We start from the raw sequence: 22028 nt of genomic DNA on the forward strand, positions 1-22028 counted from the left end.
AGAAAGAGGGAGGCAGCCAGGGAGACAGGGAAAGTAAATGACGGAGATGGGGACCTGGTTGGAGATTCAGCAGGGGTGAATAAGGCGTTTAGGGATTTCTACAGCAGATGAGGCACTTCTTGGAGGGGCTGAATTTCCCAAAGGTGGACAGGGAGCTGGTAGAAGGGTGGAGGGTCTGAAGGCGATACAGTCAGGTAATGCCCGGGGCCGGACAGGTACCCAGTGGAGTTTTATAAAACGTTCTCTGGGATATTGGGGCTGGTGTTGATGAGGATGTTCAATGAGGCAAGGGAAAGAGGGGTGCTGCCCCCGACAATGTCGCAGGCCACAATTTTGCTGATTCTGAAGCGGGACAAGAACCTGGAGCTGCGTGTGTCATACAGGCCGACATCCCTGTTGAATGTGGATGCTAAATTGCTGGCCAAACTTTTGTCCTCCAGGATTGAGGATTGTGTTCCGGACATTATTGGGGAGGACCAGATGGGGTATGTCAAGGGTAGGCAGTTGGTGGCCAATGTAAGAAGGTTGTTAAACGTGATCATGATGCTCCCGGAAGGTAGGGAGGTGGAGGTAGTGAACGTATTGAGTGCAGAAAAGGCTTTTGATCAGGTAGAATGGGATTATCTGTGGGAGGTACTGGGAATGTTCGGAATTGGGCGGGGCTTTATTGACCTGGTCAGGTTGCTGTATCAGGCTACTGTGGCAAGTGTACGGACGAATAGGACAACATCGGACTATTTTAGACTGCACTGGTGGACAAGACAGGAATGCCCCCACTCCCCACTGTTGTTCGCACTGGCTATAGAGCCACTGGCAATTGCTCGGAGAGCCTCGAGGGGCTGGAAGGGGCAAAGGGGCTGATCGGCCCGGCTGCATAAATTAAATCTGGCCCGGCTAGTAGACCAAATGAAGGACGATTTTTGGAGACGGAACGGGCTTCCGTTGTCACTGGCTGGGAGGGTGCAGACGGTGAAGATGACGGTCATCCCGAGATTCCCATTTGTATTTCAGTATCTCCCCATCTTTATTCCGCGGTTCTTTTTTAAACGGGTCAACAAAGTGATCTCTGGCTCTGTTTGGGCAAGCAAGACCCCGCGAGTAAGGAAGGTAATGTTTGAGCGGAGTCGCGGTGAGGGCGGGCTGGCGCTGCCAAATTTTAGTAACTATTACTGGGCGACGAATATAGCCATGATCAGGAAGTGGGTGGTGGGGGAGGGGCGGCATGGGAGCGTATGGAGGCTGCTTCATGCAAGGGCACCAGTCTGGGGGCGTTGGTAACTGCGCCTCTGCCGTTCCCGCCAGCACGGTACTCCCCTAGCCCCGTGATGGTGGAGGCCTGAGAAACTGGGGCAATGGAGGAGACATGTGGGAGCAGAGGGAGCATCGGTCTGGTCCCCAATCTGTAATAATCACCGGTTTGCCCCAGGGAGTATGGAGGGGGGGTTCCGGATATGGCGGAGAGTAGGGATTGAGAGGGTGGGGGATATGTTTATAGAAGGGTGCTTTCCAAGTGTGAGGGTGTTGGAGGAGAAGTTTGGGTTGGCGAGGGGAAACAAATTCAGGTAATCTGCAGGTGCGGGACTTCCTACGTAAACAGGTGTCAACCTTCCCGCTCCTGCCGCTAAGGGGGATTCAGGACAGTAGTTTCCAGAGGGTGGGTAGGAGAAGGGAGTGTCTCTGACATTTACAAGGAACTTATGGGGTTAGAGGAGACGCAGACAGAGGAGACGCAGACCGAGGAGCTGAAGCGCAAGTGGGAGAAGGAGCTGGGAGGAGAGATGGAGGATGATCTATGGGCGGACGCGTTGAGTAGAGTCAGCGTGTCCGATGAGCCAGGCTCATCCTGATACAATTCAAGGTCGTTCATCGGGCTCACATGACAGTGGCCCGGATAAGCAGATTCTTTGGGGTGGAAGACGGGTGTGCAAGATGTGCGGGAGGACCAGCGAATCATGTCCTCATGTTCTGGACATGTCCAAAGCTTAGGGGATTTTGGCAGGGGTTTGCAGATGTCATGTCCACGGTGTTAAACACAAGGGTGGCACGGAGTCCAAAGGTGGCAATTTTTGGGGTGTCGGAAGACCCGGGAATCCAGGAGGAGAAAGAGGCAGACGTTCTAGCCTTTGCTTCCCTGGTAGCCCGGAGACGATACTATTAGCTTGGAGGGACTCAAAGCCCCCGAATTCGGAGACCTGGCTATCGGACATGGCTAGCTTTCTCTGTCTGGAGAAAATCAAATTCGCCTTGAGGGGGTCACTGTTAGGGTTCATCCGGAGTTGGCAACCGTTCGTCGACGTCTTCACGGAAAATTAATTGTCAGCAGAAGGGGGGGGGTGGAGTTAGTTTAGCTTCGAGTAGGGGGTTAATAAAGGTGGGACCTGTAAGTAAGGGAGATGGCTTTTGCACTATGTTTATAGTTTCATGTACATTGTTTATTTTGTTGTTGTTACAATAGTGGTTAGCACTGCTGCTTCACGGTGCAGAAGACCTAGGTTCGATCCCGGGCCCTGGGTCACTGTCCATGTGGAGTTTACACATTCTCTCCGTGTCTGCGTGGGTCTCACCCCCTCAACCCAGAGATGTGCAGGGTACGTGGATTGGTCATGTTAAATTGGGATTTGTTTGGCTGGAATCGCTACTCTGTGGTGCCCCGTCCTCTCCTCATTCTGTAAGTATATTACGGTGATCTGGTCTAGGCCTGGAGAAGAGTTTAATTTGACCTGTTAGTTCTGGGATTCTCGGGATATTCTTTTCTTTCCTCTGTTTTGAAGCTATGGATATGATATGGGTCTGCGGTGTTGCCTGTAGCCTGTTTTGGTGGTCCTACATCCACGAAGGGAATATGTTGGGGATTTTGTCCTTGATTCATCCAGTGTTGATGATTTGTTTGTAATTATATAATGATTATTATTTTGTACTGTACATTAATACCTACAGCTAACTTTCGGCTTTTGTTTGTGTGATGCAGATTTTTTGTAAAATATTGAAAATCGCAATAAATGGACATTTTTAAAAAGATAAAAGTTGTTGAATATAATAACTTTTCCATTATAGTAAATGTACACATACAAGAAATACAAAATACTTTAATAAATTTGTTTTGGTATGTTTGTAGCTACTGTGAAACAATCCTTTTTGTGTGGTTCAACGCCTCAACACAATAAGAATGTTTCTCGGGGTTCCGTCAATACTCTTGGGAAATATTTGGGAAACTCGGATTTGACAATACTCCAGGTGTGGTCTCACCAATGCCCTGTAATGTCCTTACTAATAAACAGTAGCATTCTATTAGCTTTCCGAATTACTTGCCTTACCTATATACTAACCAATTACGATTCATGCACTTGGACACCCAGATCTCTCTGAATCACAGACCTCTGCAATCTCTCACCATTTAGATTAGCCCTTTTTTTTCATTCTTCCTGCCAAAATGGAGAATTTCCCACTTTCCCACATTATATTCCATTTGCTAGATCTTTGCCCACTCACCTTATCTATATCCTTTTGTTGCTTCCTTATGCCATCTTCACAATTTTCTTTCCTATCTAGCTTGTGTAATCGGGAAGAACTTTCCCACACAAAAGAAATTCAAAGTCTTTTTATTTAGACATTAAAGATCCTTTGGGCATTGGGGCAGCACAGTGGTTAGCACGGCTGCCTCACAACGCCAGGGACCGATTTCAATTCCGGTCCTTGGTGATTGTCCATGTGGTATTCCGGTTTTCTCCCACAGTCAAAAGGTGTGCAGGTTAGGTGGATTGGCCATGCTAAAAAATTGCCCCTTAGTGTCCAGGGATGTACAGATTAGGTGGGGTTATGGGGATAGGGCGGGTGAGTGGGCTTACAGAGATAGGGCTCCTTTTCAGAGGGTCGGTGATGACTTGAGCCGAATGGACTCCTTCTGCACTGTAGAGATTCTATGATTTTTAAAATTACGCTCAGTCGCAATCACCTACATTGAAAATGAATTACAGTCATGGTTTAGAACAAAGAACATACAGTGCAGAAAGAGACCATTCGGTCCCTCGAGTCTGCACCGACCCACTTAAGCCCTCACTTCCACCCTATCCCCATAGCTCAATAACTCCTCCTCACCTTTTTGGTCACTAAGGGCAATTTATCATGGCCAATCCACCTAACTGCACAGTTTTGGACTGTGGGAGGAAACCAGAGCACCCAGTGGAAACCCACGCAGACACGGGGAGAACGTGCAGACTTCTCACAGACAGTGGCCCAGCGGGGAATCGCACCTGGGACCCTGACGCTGTGAAGCCACAGTGCTAGACACATGTGCTACCTTGCTGCCCTCTTATTTTATGCTGTTACAGCAATTGTTACAGCACAGAAGCAGGTGGAGTCTTTACTGCCGCTCAGCAGGGGCAATTCACCTCGTGCCATACTCCTGTGTTTCCTCCGTGATATTGCAAAACTTTCCCCTTCAGATAATGAAAGCCCTGATTGAAACTGCCTCCAACACACTCTTGGGCAGCATATTCCCAATCCTAATCACATGCTGCATTTAAAACAAAAAGTCCTCATGTCGCTATTGCTTCTTTTGCCAATTACCTCAACATCTGTGCCCTCTGGCCCTCCAGCCTTCCACCATTGAGAACAGGGTCTCCATCTGTACCCTGTGCAAAGTCCTCGATCAAATCTCCTCTCAGCCATCTCTTCTCCAAACAGGACAGGCCCGGCTTCTCCAATCTATCCATGTGGTTGAAGTTACTCAACCCTGAAACCATTCTTGTGAATTATTTCTGCTCGGTTTCTGATGCCTTATCATCCTTGCTAATGTGCGATGCCCAGAATGTGTATAATACTTGGCAGCAGAACCAGCATTTTTAAAGCCAACAATCCTATCAACCTTGGTATTCCGTCAAAAACTGGTACAAGGGAGAAGGAACCAGAATAAAGGTGCACGTTTCTGCACAGTGTTGCATAACACAAACGAGAGTCAAAACAGTTTCAAGAAATAAATTCATTTGGACAACACTCAACTTTTGCAGGCAATAAACGGTCACGAGACATCATCGACAAAGACACACCAGATACCTTGCTTTTTTGAAACTTCCCATCAAGAACTTCAACAAAACAACCCAAACAAAGAGACTTAGGGCAGCACGGTGGCGCAGTGGTTAGCACTGTAGTCTCACGGTGCCGATGTCCCAGGTTCGCCCGGCTCTGGGTCACTGTCCGTGTGGAGTTTGCACATTCTCCCCGTGTTTGTGTGGGTTTCGCCCCCACAACCCAAAGATGTGCAAAATAGTTGGATTGAACACGCTAAATTGCCCCTTAATTGGAAAAAATGAATAGTCTAGTACCGTTTGTGGTCATGTGACAAACTGGATACCTGAGCAACAAGCACATTGAAAATGTACAAATAGGTACAGCACATGTTGTTCATTGAACAATCGGTCTGGAGCTGCTTCCCCATTCACATACTGGTAGAATAAAGATTTTGGCTTCTTTGGACCTTTAACGTCACCATGTACACTGTCACTTGACACACTACAACAGGACTTGTAAGAAAGGTACGGCAATAATCATGGGGATTTCAATCTGCACATAGACTGGATGAATCAGATCAGCAAACATAGCCAGCAAAATGAGTTCATAAGAGTGTTTTCAGGACAATTTTTAAAACAGTAGCAAGTTCTATTGCTAACCAGAGAGCAGGCTATACTAGAGTCAGTAATGTGCAATGAGGCAGGTTTAATTAATTACCGTTTAGTAAAAGAGCCTCTCGGTAGCAGTGATCATAACAAGATTGAATTTCGCATCCAGTGTGAAAGAGAGAATGGTGAGAAGTGTGGGTCCGTGCCTCGTGCCTTGAACTGAAATAACGGCAATTACAAAGAAGGACAATGTTGGCAAGTGTGAACATGAAAATAGGTTAAACGGTAGGCCGGTAGAGAAACAGTGACAGATATTTAAAGAGATATTCCATAACTCTCAGCAGTCATATTTCTGGTAAGAAAGAAAGACTGTAGGAGAAGGATACACCCATCCCCTGTGGCCAACTAAGGAAGTTAAAGATAGTAACAATTATAAAAAGTGAAGATTAGTGATAGATCAGAGATTAGCCAAATTTTTGAAATTAGCAAAGAATTAGTAAATAAAGAGAAAGAAGTTAAAAAATTAGAAAGTTAGATAGAAATACGAAAACAAATAGTAAGATTTTCTACGAGGATTAAATAGGAAAAATGTAACTAAAGTGAGTGTTGGTTCCTCAGAGGATGAGGCTGGAAAGTTAATGGTGGGAAACAAGGAAATGGCAGAATTTTTGAACAGGTATCGTGTTTGTCTTCACTGTAGAAGATAACAGCGTCATAGATTCCCTACAATGCAGGAGGCCTTCGGCCCATCGGGTCTGCACCGACCCTTCGAAAGAGCACTCTACCTAGTCCCACTCTCCTGCACAACCCGCCCTGTCCCGTAACCTAACCTGCACATCCTTAGAACATAGAACCGTACAGCACAGTACAGGCCCTTTGGCCCACGAAGTTGTGCCGAACTAGTCTGAAACTAAGATCAAATCAACCTACTCCCAATTATTCTAGTGCACTCCATATACCTATCCTATAGCCACTTCAAAGTTCCTAAAAGTGTCCGACTCCACTCCCATAGCTGGGAGTGCGTTCCACGCACCAACCACTCTCCGAGTAAAGAACCTGCCTCTGACATCCATCCTATATCTTCCACCATGAACCTTATAGTTATGCCCCCTTGTAACAGCTACATCCACCCGAGGAAAAAGTCGCTGAACGTCCACTCTATCTATCCCTCTCATCATCTTATACACCTCAATTAAGTCGCCTCTCATCCTCCTTCGCTCCAATGAGAAAAGCCCTAGCTCCCTCAACCTTTCCTCATAAGACCTACCCTCCAATCCAGGCAGCATCCTGGTAAATCTCCTTTGCACCCTTTCCAATGCTTCCACATCCTTCCTATAATGAGGTGACCAGAACTGCACACAATACTCCAAATGTGGTCTAACCAAGGTCTTGTACAGTTGCAGCATAACCTCATGGCTCTTAAACTCAATCCCCCGTTAATAAATGCAAACACATTATAGGCTTTCTTCACGGCTCTATCCACTTGGGTGGCAACTTTCAGAGATCTATGGACACGAACTCCAAGATCTCTCTGCTCCTGCACATTCTTCAGAACCCTGCCGTTAACCCTGTAATCTGCATTCAAATTTGTCCTACCAAAGGAGTCCTACTTAGTAGCCATGATGTGTAGATGCTGGCTTTGGACTGGGGTGGGCACAGTAAGAAGTCCTACAATACCAGGTTAAAGTCCAACAGGTTTATTTGGCATCACGAGCTTTCGGAGCAGAGCTCCTTCATCAGGTGAGTGGAGCTTCCTAGGAGCTGTACTTGAATTTCCCCCCTTGCATTTCCCCCCTGACTGGGATGGATGAAGTTCCCAAACCCACACCCGTCGCCCAGATCTGAGTTTAGAACGGGGGAAACATAAATCAGCTTTGTGACAATGGACCAATTGAAAGGTGGGACGATCCCTACAGGATACACAGGAATTATCTGCTTGAACCTGTGTAAGGGAGTATTCCTGTTATGCATTACTGACTGGCGTGCTTGTTGAAACATATTCCAGTTAGCAGTCACTTGGTTTTGGGTGGGAGATGCAATTGTAGATGCAGGTGCTGACTAACCTGGCTGATCAGCTGCTGCAGAAATGGGAGTGGTTGCTGTCGGTGATGGTGACTATAAAAGTGACTCAGGGAGGCAGAAAGTCCACGGCACCTTCCTCTACATCAGCCTCATGTGGCCACACACTGCACTGTAGCCAGAATTCACCCAGGGAGAAGATGGGGAAAAATGATCCTGGGGATCATTTTTGGAGACCTTTAGGCGACCCATTTTTCCCCCACTTTAAAAAACATTGCTCTATTCCCCTATTTACAAGTTACAGGATCCTGTATGCTTTATTAACCACTTTCTCAATCCATTCCGTCATCTTCAATGATTTGTGCACATATAACCCAATGTTCGTCTGCTCCTGCACCCACCAATGGTTGAGCCTAGGATACTGCCTTGATAAAGTCCTGCAACCAGTGTCCAGGAACAGGGATAATTCACTTCAACCTACTGCAACCGTCTTCCTTTGTGCTAGATAGAGAGTTCCTTGATACCACAATTAGTGAAATGGTGCCTTGATGTCAAAAGTAGTCACTTTTACCTCACCACCGGAGTTCAGGTTGTGTACATGTTTTACTAATGCTAAATAATAGTAAAGACGGAAAGCTAACAGTCTTGTCACCGAATTGTAACTGAACTGCTCGAAATAATTTATTTTACATGAAGAAACAGAAACCAGGCAACAAACGAATGGAATGAAGACAAGGAAGCAGGGAAGATCGAAAATTAAAGATTGAAGGACCAACTCAGTCCAAATGTTCAATGAACGTGGACAACAACACAATATTATTAAAAATACAGAGCTCGCTCCTATAGATTACCATTTCGGGACAGATCCAGCTCAATTAACAGCATGAAGTTTGCTATTTCTGGAGGAAGTCGCTGGATTTCGTTGTCACTTAGTCCAAGTTTCCGTAACTTCACAAGTTGAAAAAATGGCTGAAATGACAAGAAAAAAAAGTTATGAATAATTTGAAAAAACAAAATTGTAAGCAAATAAAAGTATGCTTTTGTTTCCAAACGTTTAAAACCCAGTTAGCCAGTTCACTGTAAAGATCGCCTTGCTGATCTTCAAAATAGCGCCATGGGATCTGTGCCATCCACGTGGCAGAGGGGGTGAAACCTCGATTTAATGATTCATCTGAAAAACAGCACGTCTGACAGTGCAGCAATCCCACAGTCCAAAGATGTGCAGGTTAGGTGGATTGGCCATGCTAAATTGCCCTTAGGTTAGATGGGGTTGCTGGGTTACAGGGATAGTGTGGAGGTGTGGGCTTAAGTTGGGTGCTCTCTCCAAGAGCTGGTGCAGACTTGATGGGCCGAATAGCCTCCTTCTGCACTGCAAATTCTACGATTCTATGAATCCGTCAGCACAGCACTGGATTATCAGTATAGCTTTTTATGAAGTCATCTCTGGAATGGAGCTCAAACCTGCTGCCCCAGGAGCTACCAACTGTGTCACAGTTGACACCCAACTATCTTCATGGCATAAAAGCAAATTATTGAAGATGCTGGAATCTGAAACAAAAACAAAAAATGCTGCAAAATCTCAGCAGGCCTGACAGCATTTGTGGAGAGAGAACAACATTAATGTTTCACGCCTCAATGACTCTTTGTCAGAGCTCTGACAAAGAATTATCCAGACTCAAAGTGTTAGCTCTGTTCTCTCTCCACAGATGCTGTCAGACCTGTTCAGATTTGATCTTTCTGGCATTAGTACATTGCCAACTCGAGCAGCACCCACCTAACCCTAACCAACAAATTCCATATATTCTATTATGCTCCCACAAGGTATCATACCTCCCAAAATGACAACACAGCAACCCTGCAACACTTAAAATAAGCTAAAGTAAAACACATACAAAACATACATTTCTAATACTACCACTTATAAACTTCTATATTAATCAGTGGGGATTTTTACCAGCACTATTTCCAGTTTGATGAGAGTTGGCAGCCGTCACATGCATGCTTGCTAATAATTTGTTTACATGCCCAAAATAATTAGCAGCATTCCTCAAACTTATTTCTCCAGCGTGCCCAAATTCAAAGGCGTCTTCCTGGATTTCATTCTTGATGTCAGCAATGGGAAATGGCACAATTTCAACTTTCAACATCCAGTGGTAAATAAAGCACGCCAGCATCTAAATTAGTACAAACTACACGCAGAACACGGATCCTTTAATTAAGCTCCAAGAACGTACATTACATTAAATCAAGGCTCAATGTCGCCTCTCAGTACAATTACAGATTCTGCTTTCATTAACCATATTTATTGCATCAAAGACATGCCATTAACCTATTGCTGCCTTTCCGGTATTCTTAAATACCCTTGCCTCGCACGAACAACAAGACTATTTCCGCAAGCTCTTATAAACAGATTCAACTCTCAGTTATCATGATTTAATGTAAACAAAATCTAATAATTAATCCTGATCATGGTAAACTGGTCACTGAAGAACTGCATCTTGGTAAATTCAAAATGCACCAAATATTACACTTTGTACAGAGCTGTGTAGATAGGTTTATAAATATAATGATCTTCAGAAGCAAGAGCATAAGGTAGAAAACGTGAGCTGCAAGTAGTCAAATGTATGACATTAACTGGTATAAAGTGTTAGTCTGTTCTGGCATCATCTCCAGTGTTTGTGGACATGACTTATGGAGCTCTGAAACGAAAGAGAAAATGCTGGAAAATCTCAGCAGGTCTGGCAGCATCTGTAGGGAGAGAAAAGAGCTAACGTTTTGAGTCCGATGACTCTTGTCAAACTTATGGAGCTCTATTCAACTCCACCTTGAATGCCACTGAGAACAGAAGCTGAAAATCCAACCATTCTTGCATTGACATGATGGCGATCCCTTTTGTAGTTTCAGCAAGCTCTTTGACAACTGCATCCCCACCACACCCGATTACGCTAAACATCAAAGCAATAATGATACATTACTCAATGAAACAAACGTCAAACCTTACACACAATTCACAATAGATTGAACTGCATAGCAATTTGGGGGGAGCCAGGAGAAGAGGGAAAGTATCACTACATGTTATTATCTGTTAATTCACAAATATTTTCTACCCTTTGAATTGAAAGGAGGCATAGTGAGCACCTAACATATTCCCCAACAAACAATTTACTGATTCCTCATAATGCATCATGCTATATGTTGAGAATTGGCATCCCTCCCTTGGCATGCCAGCTACAAATATTTTATGACTCAGCGATACACAGAGGCACGTGCCATCCAACCCACATCATTTGGTTTTCATCTTACCTTTAATTTTTCTTCAAACTCTGTTTTATGAAATCCAATACCTTTCTATCCCAGCCACATGCTTACAAATTTAATTTTCCCTAGTTTCACACTTATCTCGTTTATCTTGTACCCGGATGGCTGATATCCTGCCAGTCACACCACCTCTGGACACATCTTTTGTTTCTTTACTTGATCTGTTATAACTCCCTTTGGTCAAGCAACTTCAATTACTTTGTCCTTTAATTTCTTTCGCCCTCCATCTTAATACATATCTTCTCTTTTGTTCTTCTTCCAACATCGCCTCTACCCCTTTTTCACATGCTCAAAACCTGGTTACATTTCAAAAGAACAAGAATTTTAGAGTGGTCACAGCCCAAAAACATTCGCACTGTTTCCCTTGCCACAGATTCTACCCGGTCGGCTGAGAATTTGCAACATTTCTTTGTATTTTAATCAGTAGCACAGTGGTTAGCACTGTTGCTTCACAAAGCCAGGGTCCCAGGTTCGATTCCCAGGTTCGATTCCCGGCTTGGGTCACTGCCCGTGCGGAGTCTGCACACTCTCCCTGTGTCTGCATGGGTTTCCTCCAGGTGCTCCGGTTGACTCCCACAAGTCCCAAAAGACGTGCTTGTTCGGTGAATTGGACATTCTGAATTCTCCCTCTGTGTACCCAAACAGGCGCCAGAATGTGGCGACTAGGGGATTTTCACAGTAACGTCATTGCAGTGTTAATGTAAGCCTACTTGTGACAATAAAGACATTTATTATTATAGATTTCCAGCATCTGCAGTATTTTCCTTTTTGCATTAAATGTTTCAAGCCTTTCAAAGGAAATATCGCTGCCAAGTATTGCCTCGTGCTCAGATTGAAAGTAAACAATGTGTAAGAACTCAAGAATCAGGTCACGAGCCCAAGAAACAGCTCGCTAGATACGGCACTGCCTTGGCAAGCAACATCTCTTCACACTTGCTACATACGCTGCAAACTCAATTTGCATAAAAAACAATTCAAACGATCCCCATTGCTCTTTTCCATCCAATAAGCAAATTGTTTGGCTCAGTCCATTGGGTATACTGCAAGGCAGCTTTATTGTGAAGGCTATGATTACTTAGATACAAGAACATTAAACATCAAAACCGGTTAAAACTGGAAGAAATACCATTGGAGATTTCACAGGGTTAGCGAAAAGAAAAGTTCAGTTTTAAACAGACAAATGCGAATTAACCGTCCTTTTTAACAGATTTTTGGTGCATCTAGTTTCAAAGCTATGAAGGAGACAATTAATCCTTTATGTCAGGCTGTGCTAACTAAAACAACTGCCAAAATAAAAAAAGTATTAACATCCATTCATCATCTGGATTTTACTGCCCGATTCACTGCATGAGAACCAGTTATCATCCCATTCAACTTTGGGGTTCTGTTTGTTCGAGTATAATGCTACATGACCTACATCTCTTTTCACTTCTCTTTCACTAATTAATACTTATTATTTTACAGATTACACCATGACTGTGCTCTACCAAGCAAGGTCCAAATGGAACTAATCAAGGTAACATAACGTAAAATCCATGATGATAAGCAGACATTCAGTCAAGTGGCTCGAAAACTTGCATCCTGCAAAGACGCATGTAAATTCACCAGCTGCTTCAATGGAATTGTTTGTCGACACAGGAAGCATGATAACGGTGAAAGGATGACTCTGGGCCTCACAGAGTGCAAAGTCCCTTGGGAAGTATATTTTTCAAGGCTGTGTGGGCATTAATCAGATTAGTTTTCACTGGTGTTGAGAGAATTTAAAAGACGGTAAATCTGACGTTGCAGAGTACAATATCATTTTACAAAGAGCTAGCTCATTTATCCAAAATTACCCTCTCTATTGTTCTGGGAAGGGCATTTGCAAGTCTAAAGTGGGGCACAGCAGCGCTCTTGCTGAATCAAAGGATAGTGGGTGCACAAGGTATTAATGGATGGTGAAGGATATTAAGCCCATTGTTGGGTTTCCTCCCACAATCCAAAGATGTGCGGGTTAGGTGGATTGGCCATGATAAATTGCCCTTAAAAAAATGGCTAGGTTGGGTTACTGGGTTACAGGGATAGGGTGGAGGTGTGGGTTGAAATAGAGTGCTCTTTCCAGGGCCAGTGCATATTAGATGGGCCGAATGGCCTCCTTCTGCACCGTAAATTCTGTGATTCTCTTAGCCAGAGATGGTCTACAGATACAGACATAATGTATCCGTCCAAGAAGGTTCTGAAGTCACTCTACTGGAACATCCAACTCTCTGTCATGATTCTCGGCTTCACCTTCAATACCACATCCAGAAGTTGCCATGAATAGTTTGAACCCAACTAGTTCATGAATGGGAATGTCCTTTGAAACCAAGAACCTGCTATCTCCATCTGGCTTGGTCTGCGGATGACTCCAGTCCCAGGTTGTGCGGTTGGTTCTTAATGCCCCAAGGCAGCTAAGGATGGGACAAACCACCTCCTCAGAACTCTTGCAGACTCAATGGGCCGAATGGCCTCCTTCTGCACTGTAAATTCTATGATTCTATGATTCGCTTAGCCAGAGGTGGATTTATAATAAAACATACCATGCCTAAGCACAGGACCTTGATCAATAGGGGAATTTGAGCCTATCAGCAGGCAATGAAGAGCAACATCAGACTCTGGTTGATTTTTGTCCCCTTAAAGCGGGAAAACACTGGAGAATGTTGAGGTGACTAGGAGGGAGAGAGGCAGCAATCAAGGTGAAGATCTGTATTTATTTAACTAATTTTTTGTGAATTGGCAAAAAAAGTCAAAGGGGAGGGGAGAGGTGAGCAAGCCAGCAGAGATTCAGAAGCAAGCCATTGTGGGGGTGGGGAAAGCAGAGACTATTCGGTCCCCAGGCCGGGGATGAGGGCGGCTGGGTAGGCCATAGCCAGGCAGCCAGCAGTGAGGCAAGGTCATCAAGGTGAGCTGCAAGGCGCCCCTGGGACTGGGCGATTTGGCTGGAAAATCCATGAGGGGAGTGGTGGGTGAGCCAGCCAGCTAGTCGGGACTCAGAAGCAAGCTGTCATCACAGAGAGCAGAGGTGATTCCATTCGACCAGGGCTTTGGAGGGCTGGGCAGGCCATAGTCAGGCAGCCAGTACGAGGCAAGATTGTTGAGTTGAGATGCACCAGGCGCTGGGACCAGGCGAACTGGTAAATAAAGCCACGAGGCAAGAGGTGAGCCAGCCAGCCAGTCGGGACTGGATAGCCATCGCCGAGCAGCGAGTGGAGCAGGGATGACTCGACCCCCAGGGCTGAGAAAGGCAAAAAACAGCCTGCTTTTCCTGAAAATTTATATTCATTAAAATCAAGAAAGGTCAATAAGAAATGACCCTATGACTCTTGCCTCATTGAAGATGAGGCAAGAGGACTAACCAAGGCAAAAAAACAGTTTGTCAATTTTACTTCTAAAAGTTCAAAGTATTGAACAGTGCAACAAACTGCATTCATCTTCATCCACCAAAAGAATGGGTGAATTTTCTGATGAATTAGACTTAACGATTTCCAGAGAAACTAAATCGCCTGAAAAAGTTGGAGAAGAAGTGGAATCTGAAATGGCAATGGAATCACAAGATACTTCTTGTGTTGAAGTGAGGGAAGAAACCTACCCAGAAGACATTGTCTCACGGCCATAATCTGTTCCTCTGGGTACGATATAGAATATTCTATACTAAATAAACCAGAAGACATGAAATGAAAATGAAATAAAAATCGCTTGTCACAAGTAGGCTTCAAAAATTAAGATACTGTGAAAAGACCCTAGTCGCCACATTCCGGCGCCTGTTCGGGGAGGCTAGTACGGGAATTGAATCATGCTGCTGGCCTGCCTTGGTCTGCTTTAAAAGCCAGCTCTTTGGCCCTGTGCTAAACCAGCCCCAGACATAAGTAATATGGAAAATTTGAGAAAAGAGTTTGAGGTCAGAAGTCTTCATAAGTCACATTTTCTGAGGTTGAAGAGAAGTGGGATGACAAAAATTTGAAACTGGTGGATTTCTCTGAAAACCTCAATGACAGTCCACTATTATGTTTGCAACTCATTCTCTGCCCCTAATAAAGGGAAACAAGCAGTCATCGACAGGTAGTAAGTAGAGAAATGTTGGAAGAGATATTGCTGATCATGAAACTTCCAAAGCTCATTCAAAGATGTAACTTATCTGGAAGAATTGATGCTGCGTTATCGGCTCAATTTGAAAAGGAGACTTCTTATTGGAAGAAAATATTGAGATGCATTGTTGCCACAATCAAACCACTGTCTTCTTTGGATCTACCGCCAAGAGGACACGATGAATCATCATTGTCAATTCGGAGAGATAATTTTTTAGCCTGGAATATCTCAGTGAATTTGATGAGCTTCTCAAAGAGCATTTGAAAAGTTATCAATGTTGCGGCTCATGGAAGACCAACTTTTAAAGGCACAGAACCTATGATGACTTCACCACTATAACGGCAGAGTGGGTCAGAAACTAATTCACAAATGAAGTAAAAGATGCCAAATACTATTCCATAATTATTGATTCAACACCAGATGTGAGTCACATGGTCCAAATATCATTATTTTTAAGATTTGCGACCCGCGATGGGCAAGTTATAGAGCGATTATTTTGTCCAGTTACAATCCCACACTTGAGAGTGTCTGGATACATCTATTTTAGAAATCATTGCAAATTTAGGTTTGGACATCAAAAATTGTCATGGGCAGTTTAGATAATGCCACAAATAGCGCAGGAAGGGAATTCCGGGTGCGGCTATGCAGAGCTAGGTCGCATATTCGGTAGCTCCTGCTTGGAACGGACTTTTGGGCTCTTTTGCAGGGCCCCCACGGCATTTGTTTGACATTTCCCGGTGTGGGAAGAAGGCTGCAATATTCCCCCGACAGTGTCCCCCAGGAAGGGTATGTCTCTTGGGTGCCAGACACGCAGAAACAGTAAAAGATTTGGCTGCAACTGCAGGATAAACAGGGCCTCTTCCAGCATGCAGGCGGGGGAAGGGCAAGCTTAAAGCTGCAGGCTGACCTGAGGGCCTGTATCAAAGGTGAATTCTAGCAGCAGAGGGAACAACTGTGAAAAGATCTCATCAAGGCCACTGAAGGGACTTCCGGTTGCGGTGATGCCTAGCTAGCCGCACGTTTCGGCGGCTCCAGCTCCGACGGACCTTCGGGCTCTTTTAAGAGCCCCAACGGGGAATTTTTCGACGACGCATCCCGGTGTGGAGTGTGTGAGAAGGGAGTCCCCCCCAAACGAAGGAGGAAAAAACAGGCGGCGGCGGCTGCAGCGCGAGGAATCGTCGACCAAAGGGTCAGAAAGAGAGAAGTACAAGATGGCGGCGGAGAAAGCGCAGGCGACATGGGGGCCTGAGCAGGACGAGGTGGTGAGACGGTGCGTGGAGCTGCTGAAGAGGGAGGTGCTGACCCCGTTGCTACAGGCAATTCAGGGGCTCAAGGAGACACTAAAGACCCAGGAGTCAGAGCTCCGCGTGGTGGAGCAGAAGGTGACAGATATTGAGGACGAGATCCTGGGCCTGGCAGTTAAGACACAGACGCACGAGGCACTTCATAAAAAGTGTACTGAAAGGGTCGAGGCCCTAGAAAATGGAGCGCGAAGGAAGAACCTTCGGATACTGGGTCTCCCTGAGGGTGTGGAAGGAGTGGACTGTGGAGCGTACGCAAGTACGATGCTGAGCTCACTGATGGGTGCTGAGGCCCCTACGGGCCCCTTGGAGGTGGAGTGGGCAAATCGGATTCCGGCGAGAAGACCAAAAGCGGGAGAACCACCCAGGGCGATAATCGTGCGATTTTACCGCCTTAAGGATAGAGAAGAGGTCCTGAGATGGGCTAAAAAGGTGCGGAGTAGCAGATGGGAGAATGCAGTGGTACGGGTATACCAGGATTGGAGTGCGGAGGTGGCGAGAAGGAGGGCGAGCTTCAACCGAGCCAAAGAGGTGTTGCATAAAAGGAAGGTGAAGTTCGGGATGCTGCAGCCGGCAAGACTATGGGTCACGTATCAGGAGAGACACCATTATTTCGAGACGGCGGAGGAAGCATGGACCTTCATCAAAGAAGAGAAATTGGATCGGAACTGAGGGACTGATGCTGCAGGAAATGTTATTGTTAATGTTATGGTTGAAGTTAATTGAGAAGTAAATTGGGAAGGGGGGAGACATTGGGGAAATGTGGGCGCCGGTGAGGGGGGAAAGACGGGACATAGTTGGAGAATGGGGAAGGGGAGGGGGAGGGGAAAGGGAGCTGCGCCATAAGAGGCGGGTCAGGTAAAGGGATGTTCCCGCGCCAGAAAGAATAAGGCGGGAAGACAGGCGCAAGGCGGATGGGAGTTCCCCACACGGGGGGGTCGAGGAGTGAGCAGGAGTAGCCGGGGTCAGTTGAAGTCAGCTGACTTACGGAAGTAATATGGGGGGAGCAATCATGCTAGAAAGAGACCTAGCGGGGGGGGGACAACTGGGTTGCTGCTGCGGAAATCCAAAAGGAAATGGCTAAAGAGTGGGTGGGCGGGGATGGTGTGCGACGCTGGGGGAGCGAGCGGGAGCGCGGAGGCGGGATATGGGACTGGCCTAGAGAAGGTAATGGCTAGTCGACACGGGAGGGGGGCAGGTAGCCCCCTAGTGAGGCTGATCACGTGGAACGTGAGAGGCCTGAACGGACCGATAAAAAGGGCCAGAGTGCTCGCGCATTTGAAAGGACTAAGGGCAGACGTGGTTATGCTCCAAGAGACTCACCTAAAGGTGGCGGACCAAGTTAGGTTAAGGAAAGGATGGGTGGGACAGGTGTTCCACTCAGGACTGGACGCAAAGAATAGAGGGGTGGCCATTTTGGTGGGGAAACGGTTAGCATTTGAAGCAAAGAACATGGTAGCAGATAGCGGAGGTAGATATGTAATGGTGAGTGGCAGGCTGGAGGGAATGGAGGTCGTGTTGGTTAATGTGTATGCCCCAAACTGGGACGATGCGGGATTTATGAGACGGATGCTGGGGCGTATACTGGACCTGGAGGTAGGAAACTTGATTTTAGGAGGGGACTTTAATACGGTGCTGGACCCGGGGCTAGATAGATCCAGCTCAAGGACCGGAAGAAGGCCGGCAGCGGCCAAGGTACTTAAGGGGTTTATGGACCAAATGGGGGGAGTGGATCCATGGCGATTTCTTAGACCTAGGGCCATGGGAGTTTTCCTTCTTCTCCCATGTCCATAAAGTGTACTCCCGGATAGATTTTTTTGTTTTGGGAAGGTCGTTGATCTCTAGGGTGGAAGAAGCTGAATACTCAGCCATAGCGGTTTCGGATCATGCCCCACATTGGGTGGACCTGGAATTAGGAGAGGAAAGGGAGCAGAGAACACTCTGGCGATTAGATGTGGGATTGATGGCGGATGAGGGAGTGTGTGCAAGAGTGCGGGGGTGTATTGAGAGATACCTGGAGGTCAATGACGACGGCGAGGTCCCTGTGGGAGTGGTATGGGAAGCACTAAAAGCGGTGGTCAGAGGAGAGCTGATCTCCATTGGGGCCCACAAAAGGAAAACAGAGGCCAAGGAAAGGGAAAGATTACTGGGGGAGATTTTAAGGGTGGATAGGGAATTTGCAGAGACCCCGGAGGAGGAATTGTACAGGGAGAGGAGACGACTCCAGACGGAATTTGACCTTCTGACCACCAGAAAGGCGGAGGTACTGTGGAGGAAGGCACAGGGGAGGAGGTATGAATATGGGGAAAAGGCTAGTCGCCTGTTGGCTCATCAATTGCGAAAGAGGGCAGCAGCGAGGGAGATAGGAGGAATTAGAGACGAAAGGGGAGACATGGTGCGAAGGGCAAGAAAGATAAATGAGGTGTTCAAGACCTTCTATGAGGAACTGTATAGGTCTCAACCCCCAGAGGGAGAGGAGGGGATGCGGCAGTTCCTGGACCAATTGAGGTTCCCGAAAGTGGAGGAGCGGGAGGTGGTATGCCTGGGGGCACCGATTGGGGTGGACGAGGTTATTAAGGGGCTGTGAAGCATGCAAGCAGGGAAGGCCCCGGGACCAGACGGGTTCCCGGTGGAATATTACAGAAAATATGTGGACTTGTTGGCCCCGTTGATGGTGAGGACGTTCAATGAGGCCAGGAAAGGGGGGACTCTACCCCCGACGATGTCGGAGGCGACGATATCGTTAATTTTGAAGAGGGATAAAGATCCGTTGCAGTGCGGGTCCTATAGACCCATTTCATTATTGAACGTGGACGCCAAATTGTTGGCAAAGGTACTGGCATCGAGGATAGAGGACTGTGTCCCGGGGGTGGTGCACGAAGACCAGACAGGGTTCGTAAAAGGGAGACAACTGAATGTTAACGTGCGACGACTATTAGGGGTGATAATGATGCCCCCAGTGGAGGGGGAGGCAGAGATAGTGGCGGCAATGGACGCAGAGAAGGCATTTGATAGGGTGGAGTGGGAGTATTTATGGGAAGTGTTAAGGAGGTTTGGGTTTGGGAACGGGTTTATTAGCTGGGTTAGACTTCTTTATGGGGCTCCAACGGCAAGCGTAGTTACAGGTCGACATAGATCGGAGTATTTCCGACTATATAGGGGAACAAGACAGGGATGCCCGCTGTCTCTATTGTTGTTCGCGTTGGCAATTGAACCTCTGGCCATGGCGTTGAGAGACTCCAGGAAATGGAGAGGGGTGATTAGAGGGGGAGAAGAACACCGAGTCTCGTTATACGCGGATGACCTATTGTTATACGTGTCGGACCCAGCGGGGGGGATGATAGAGGTTATGCGAATTTTGAGGGGGTTCGGGGATTTCTCGGGGTATAGGCTAAACATGGGGAAGAGTGAATTATTTGTGATACATCCAGGGGACCAGAGTAGAGAGATAGAAGGCTTGCCTCCAAGGAAAGTGGAAAGAAACTTCCGATACCTGGGGATTCAGATCGCTAGGAGCTGGGGAACCTTGCACAGACTTAATCTGACACGGTTGGTAGAACAAATGGAGGAGGACTTCAAGAGGTGGGCCATGCAGCCTCTATCGCTGGCGGGCAGGGTGCAAGCAATTAAGATGATGGTCCTCCCGAGGTTCTTATTTGTATTTCAATGTCTCCCTATACTAATCACTAAGACCTTTTTTAATAAAATAGACAGGAGCATCACGAGCTTCATGTGGGCAGGGAAAGTTCCAAGAGTAAGGAGGGGGTTCCTTCAGCGTAGTAGGGACAGAGGAGGATTGGCACTACCGAACTTGGGCGATTACTATTGGGCCGCCAATGTGGCAATGATACGTAAATGGATGATGGAGGGTGAGGGAGCGGCGTGGAAAAGACTGGAGAGAAAGTCCTGTAAAGGGACGAGTTTAGAGGCGCTGGTGACGGCGCCGCTACCGATCTCACCTAAAAAGTTTACCACGAACCCGGTGGTGGCGGCAACATTGAATATCTGGGGACAGTGGAGGCGACAGAGGGGTGCGGGGAGCCCTGGTGGGGTCCCCAATCAGGAACAACCATAGGTTCGCCCCAGGAAGAATGGATGGTGGATTTCAGAGCTGGTACCAGTTGGGAATTAGGAGGGTGGGAGATTTATTTATAGATGGGACTTTTGCGAGCTTGGGAGCATTGGAGGAAAAGTATAAGTTGCCCCGGGGAAATTTCTTGAGATATATGCAGGTGAGGGCGTTTACTAGACAACAGGTGAGGGAATTTCCGTTGCTCCCGACACAGGGGATACAGGACAGGGTGCTTTCAGGGGTGTGGGTCGGAGAGGGCAAGGTGTCAGAGATTTACCGAGAGCTGAGGGAAGAGGGGGAGGAGTCGGTGGGCAAACTAAAAGGAAAGTGGGAAGAAGAACTAGGGGAGGAGATAGAGGAGGGTATGTGGGCTGATGCCCTAAGCAGGATAAATTCCTCTTCCTCATGCGTCAGGCTTAGCCTGATTCAATTTAAGGTGCTACATAGAGCACACATAACGGGAGCAAGATTGAGCAGGTTCTTTGGAGAGGAGGACAAATGTGGGAGGTGTGGCGGGAGCCCGGCAAACCACGCACATATGTTTTGGGCGTGCCCGGCACTGGAAGGGTATTGGAAGGGAGTGACGGGAGTGATTTCGCGGGTGGTGAAGGCCCGGGTCAAACCAGGCTGGGGGTTAGCTCTATTTGGAGTTGCGGAAGAGCCGGGAGTGCAGGAGGCGAAAGAGGCCGACGTTGTGGCCTTTGCGTCCCTAGTAGCCCGACGCAGGATCCTACTCATGTGGAAGGAGGCGAAACCCCCTGGACTGGAGGCCTGGGTAAATGATATGGCGGGGTTCATTAAACTGGAGCAGATAAAGTTTGCCCTGAGAGGATCGGCCCAAGGGTTCACCAGGCGGTGGCAGCCATTTCTCGACTACCTAGGGGAACGTTAGAGGGAAGACAGATGACCAGCAGCAGCAACCCAGGGGGAAGGGGAGGGGGGAGGGGGGAGGGTGGTTTAGTTTAGTTTAGGTCAAAGATAAAGAGGTTTTGTTACTTGTGTATTGTTAAAAATTTCTGTATTGTTATTGTTGCGTTTGCTTTGTAAGAGGGGAAAAATTGTTGTTTGGGGACAAAATTTCAATAAAACATATTTTAAAAAAAACCAAATAGCGCAGGAAAATATTCATATTTACAAGCAAGACAGAACAATGCCACCCAGCAAGACAGAACAATGCCATCCTCTGTGCATTATTCGCCCGGGCCTACCTCCTTCCCCGGCCGGCCGCAGAGCCCCGGCGCCATGTTGGAGAGGGGCCAGCACGCGTAAGAAGTTCCCCGCGCATGCACAGGATGGCACGGCCCAACTGCGCATGCGCAGGAATGAGCTGCCCCAACTGCGCATGCGTGGGTGGCGCGGCGTAAGGAGGCTGGAACGGCATGAACTGCTCCAACACCGTTCTGGCCCTCTGTGGGGGCCAGAATTGGTCGTGCCCGTCCCCCGTTTGCGCCATCGTGAAACGCGACGGCGTTCACGACGGCGCGGGCACTTAGTCCCAGGAGCGGAGAAACCCGCCCATAATTTTTGATTAAACTAAAGACAATAAAATCAGTAAAAGAGGGTGTGGGGGTGACAAGAGTGTAATAAGTTTGAATTTAT

At 47.0% G+C, this 22028-nt stretch overlaps 1 protein-coding gene across 3 annotated transcripts in view; it reads right to left on the minus strand.

Annotated features, from left to right (window-relative positions):
• Positions 1-22028, minus strand: part of lrrc1 (leucine rich repeat containing 1) — a 322043-nt gene that overhangs the window by 247392 nt on the left and 52623 nt on the right. For all 3 annotated transcript variants that reach the window (XM_072498577.1, XM_072498579.1, XM_072498578.1), the window contains exon 2: positions 8486-8603. In XM_072498577.1, the coding sequence (XP_072354678.1) occupies positions 8486-8603 (118 nt within the window). The remainder of the gene's footprint in view (positions 1-8485; positions 8604-22028) is intronic.

This window comes from Scyliorhinus torazame, chromosome 4, assembly GCF_047496885.1.
Source record: "Scyliorhinus torazame isolate Kashiwa2021f chromosome 4, sScyTor2.1, whole genome shotgun sequence".
In the NCBI taxonomy this organism is placed as follows: Eukaryota; Metazoa; Chordata; class Chondrichthyes; order Carcharhiniformes; family Scyliorhinidae; genus Scyliorhinus; species Scyliorhinus torazame.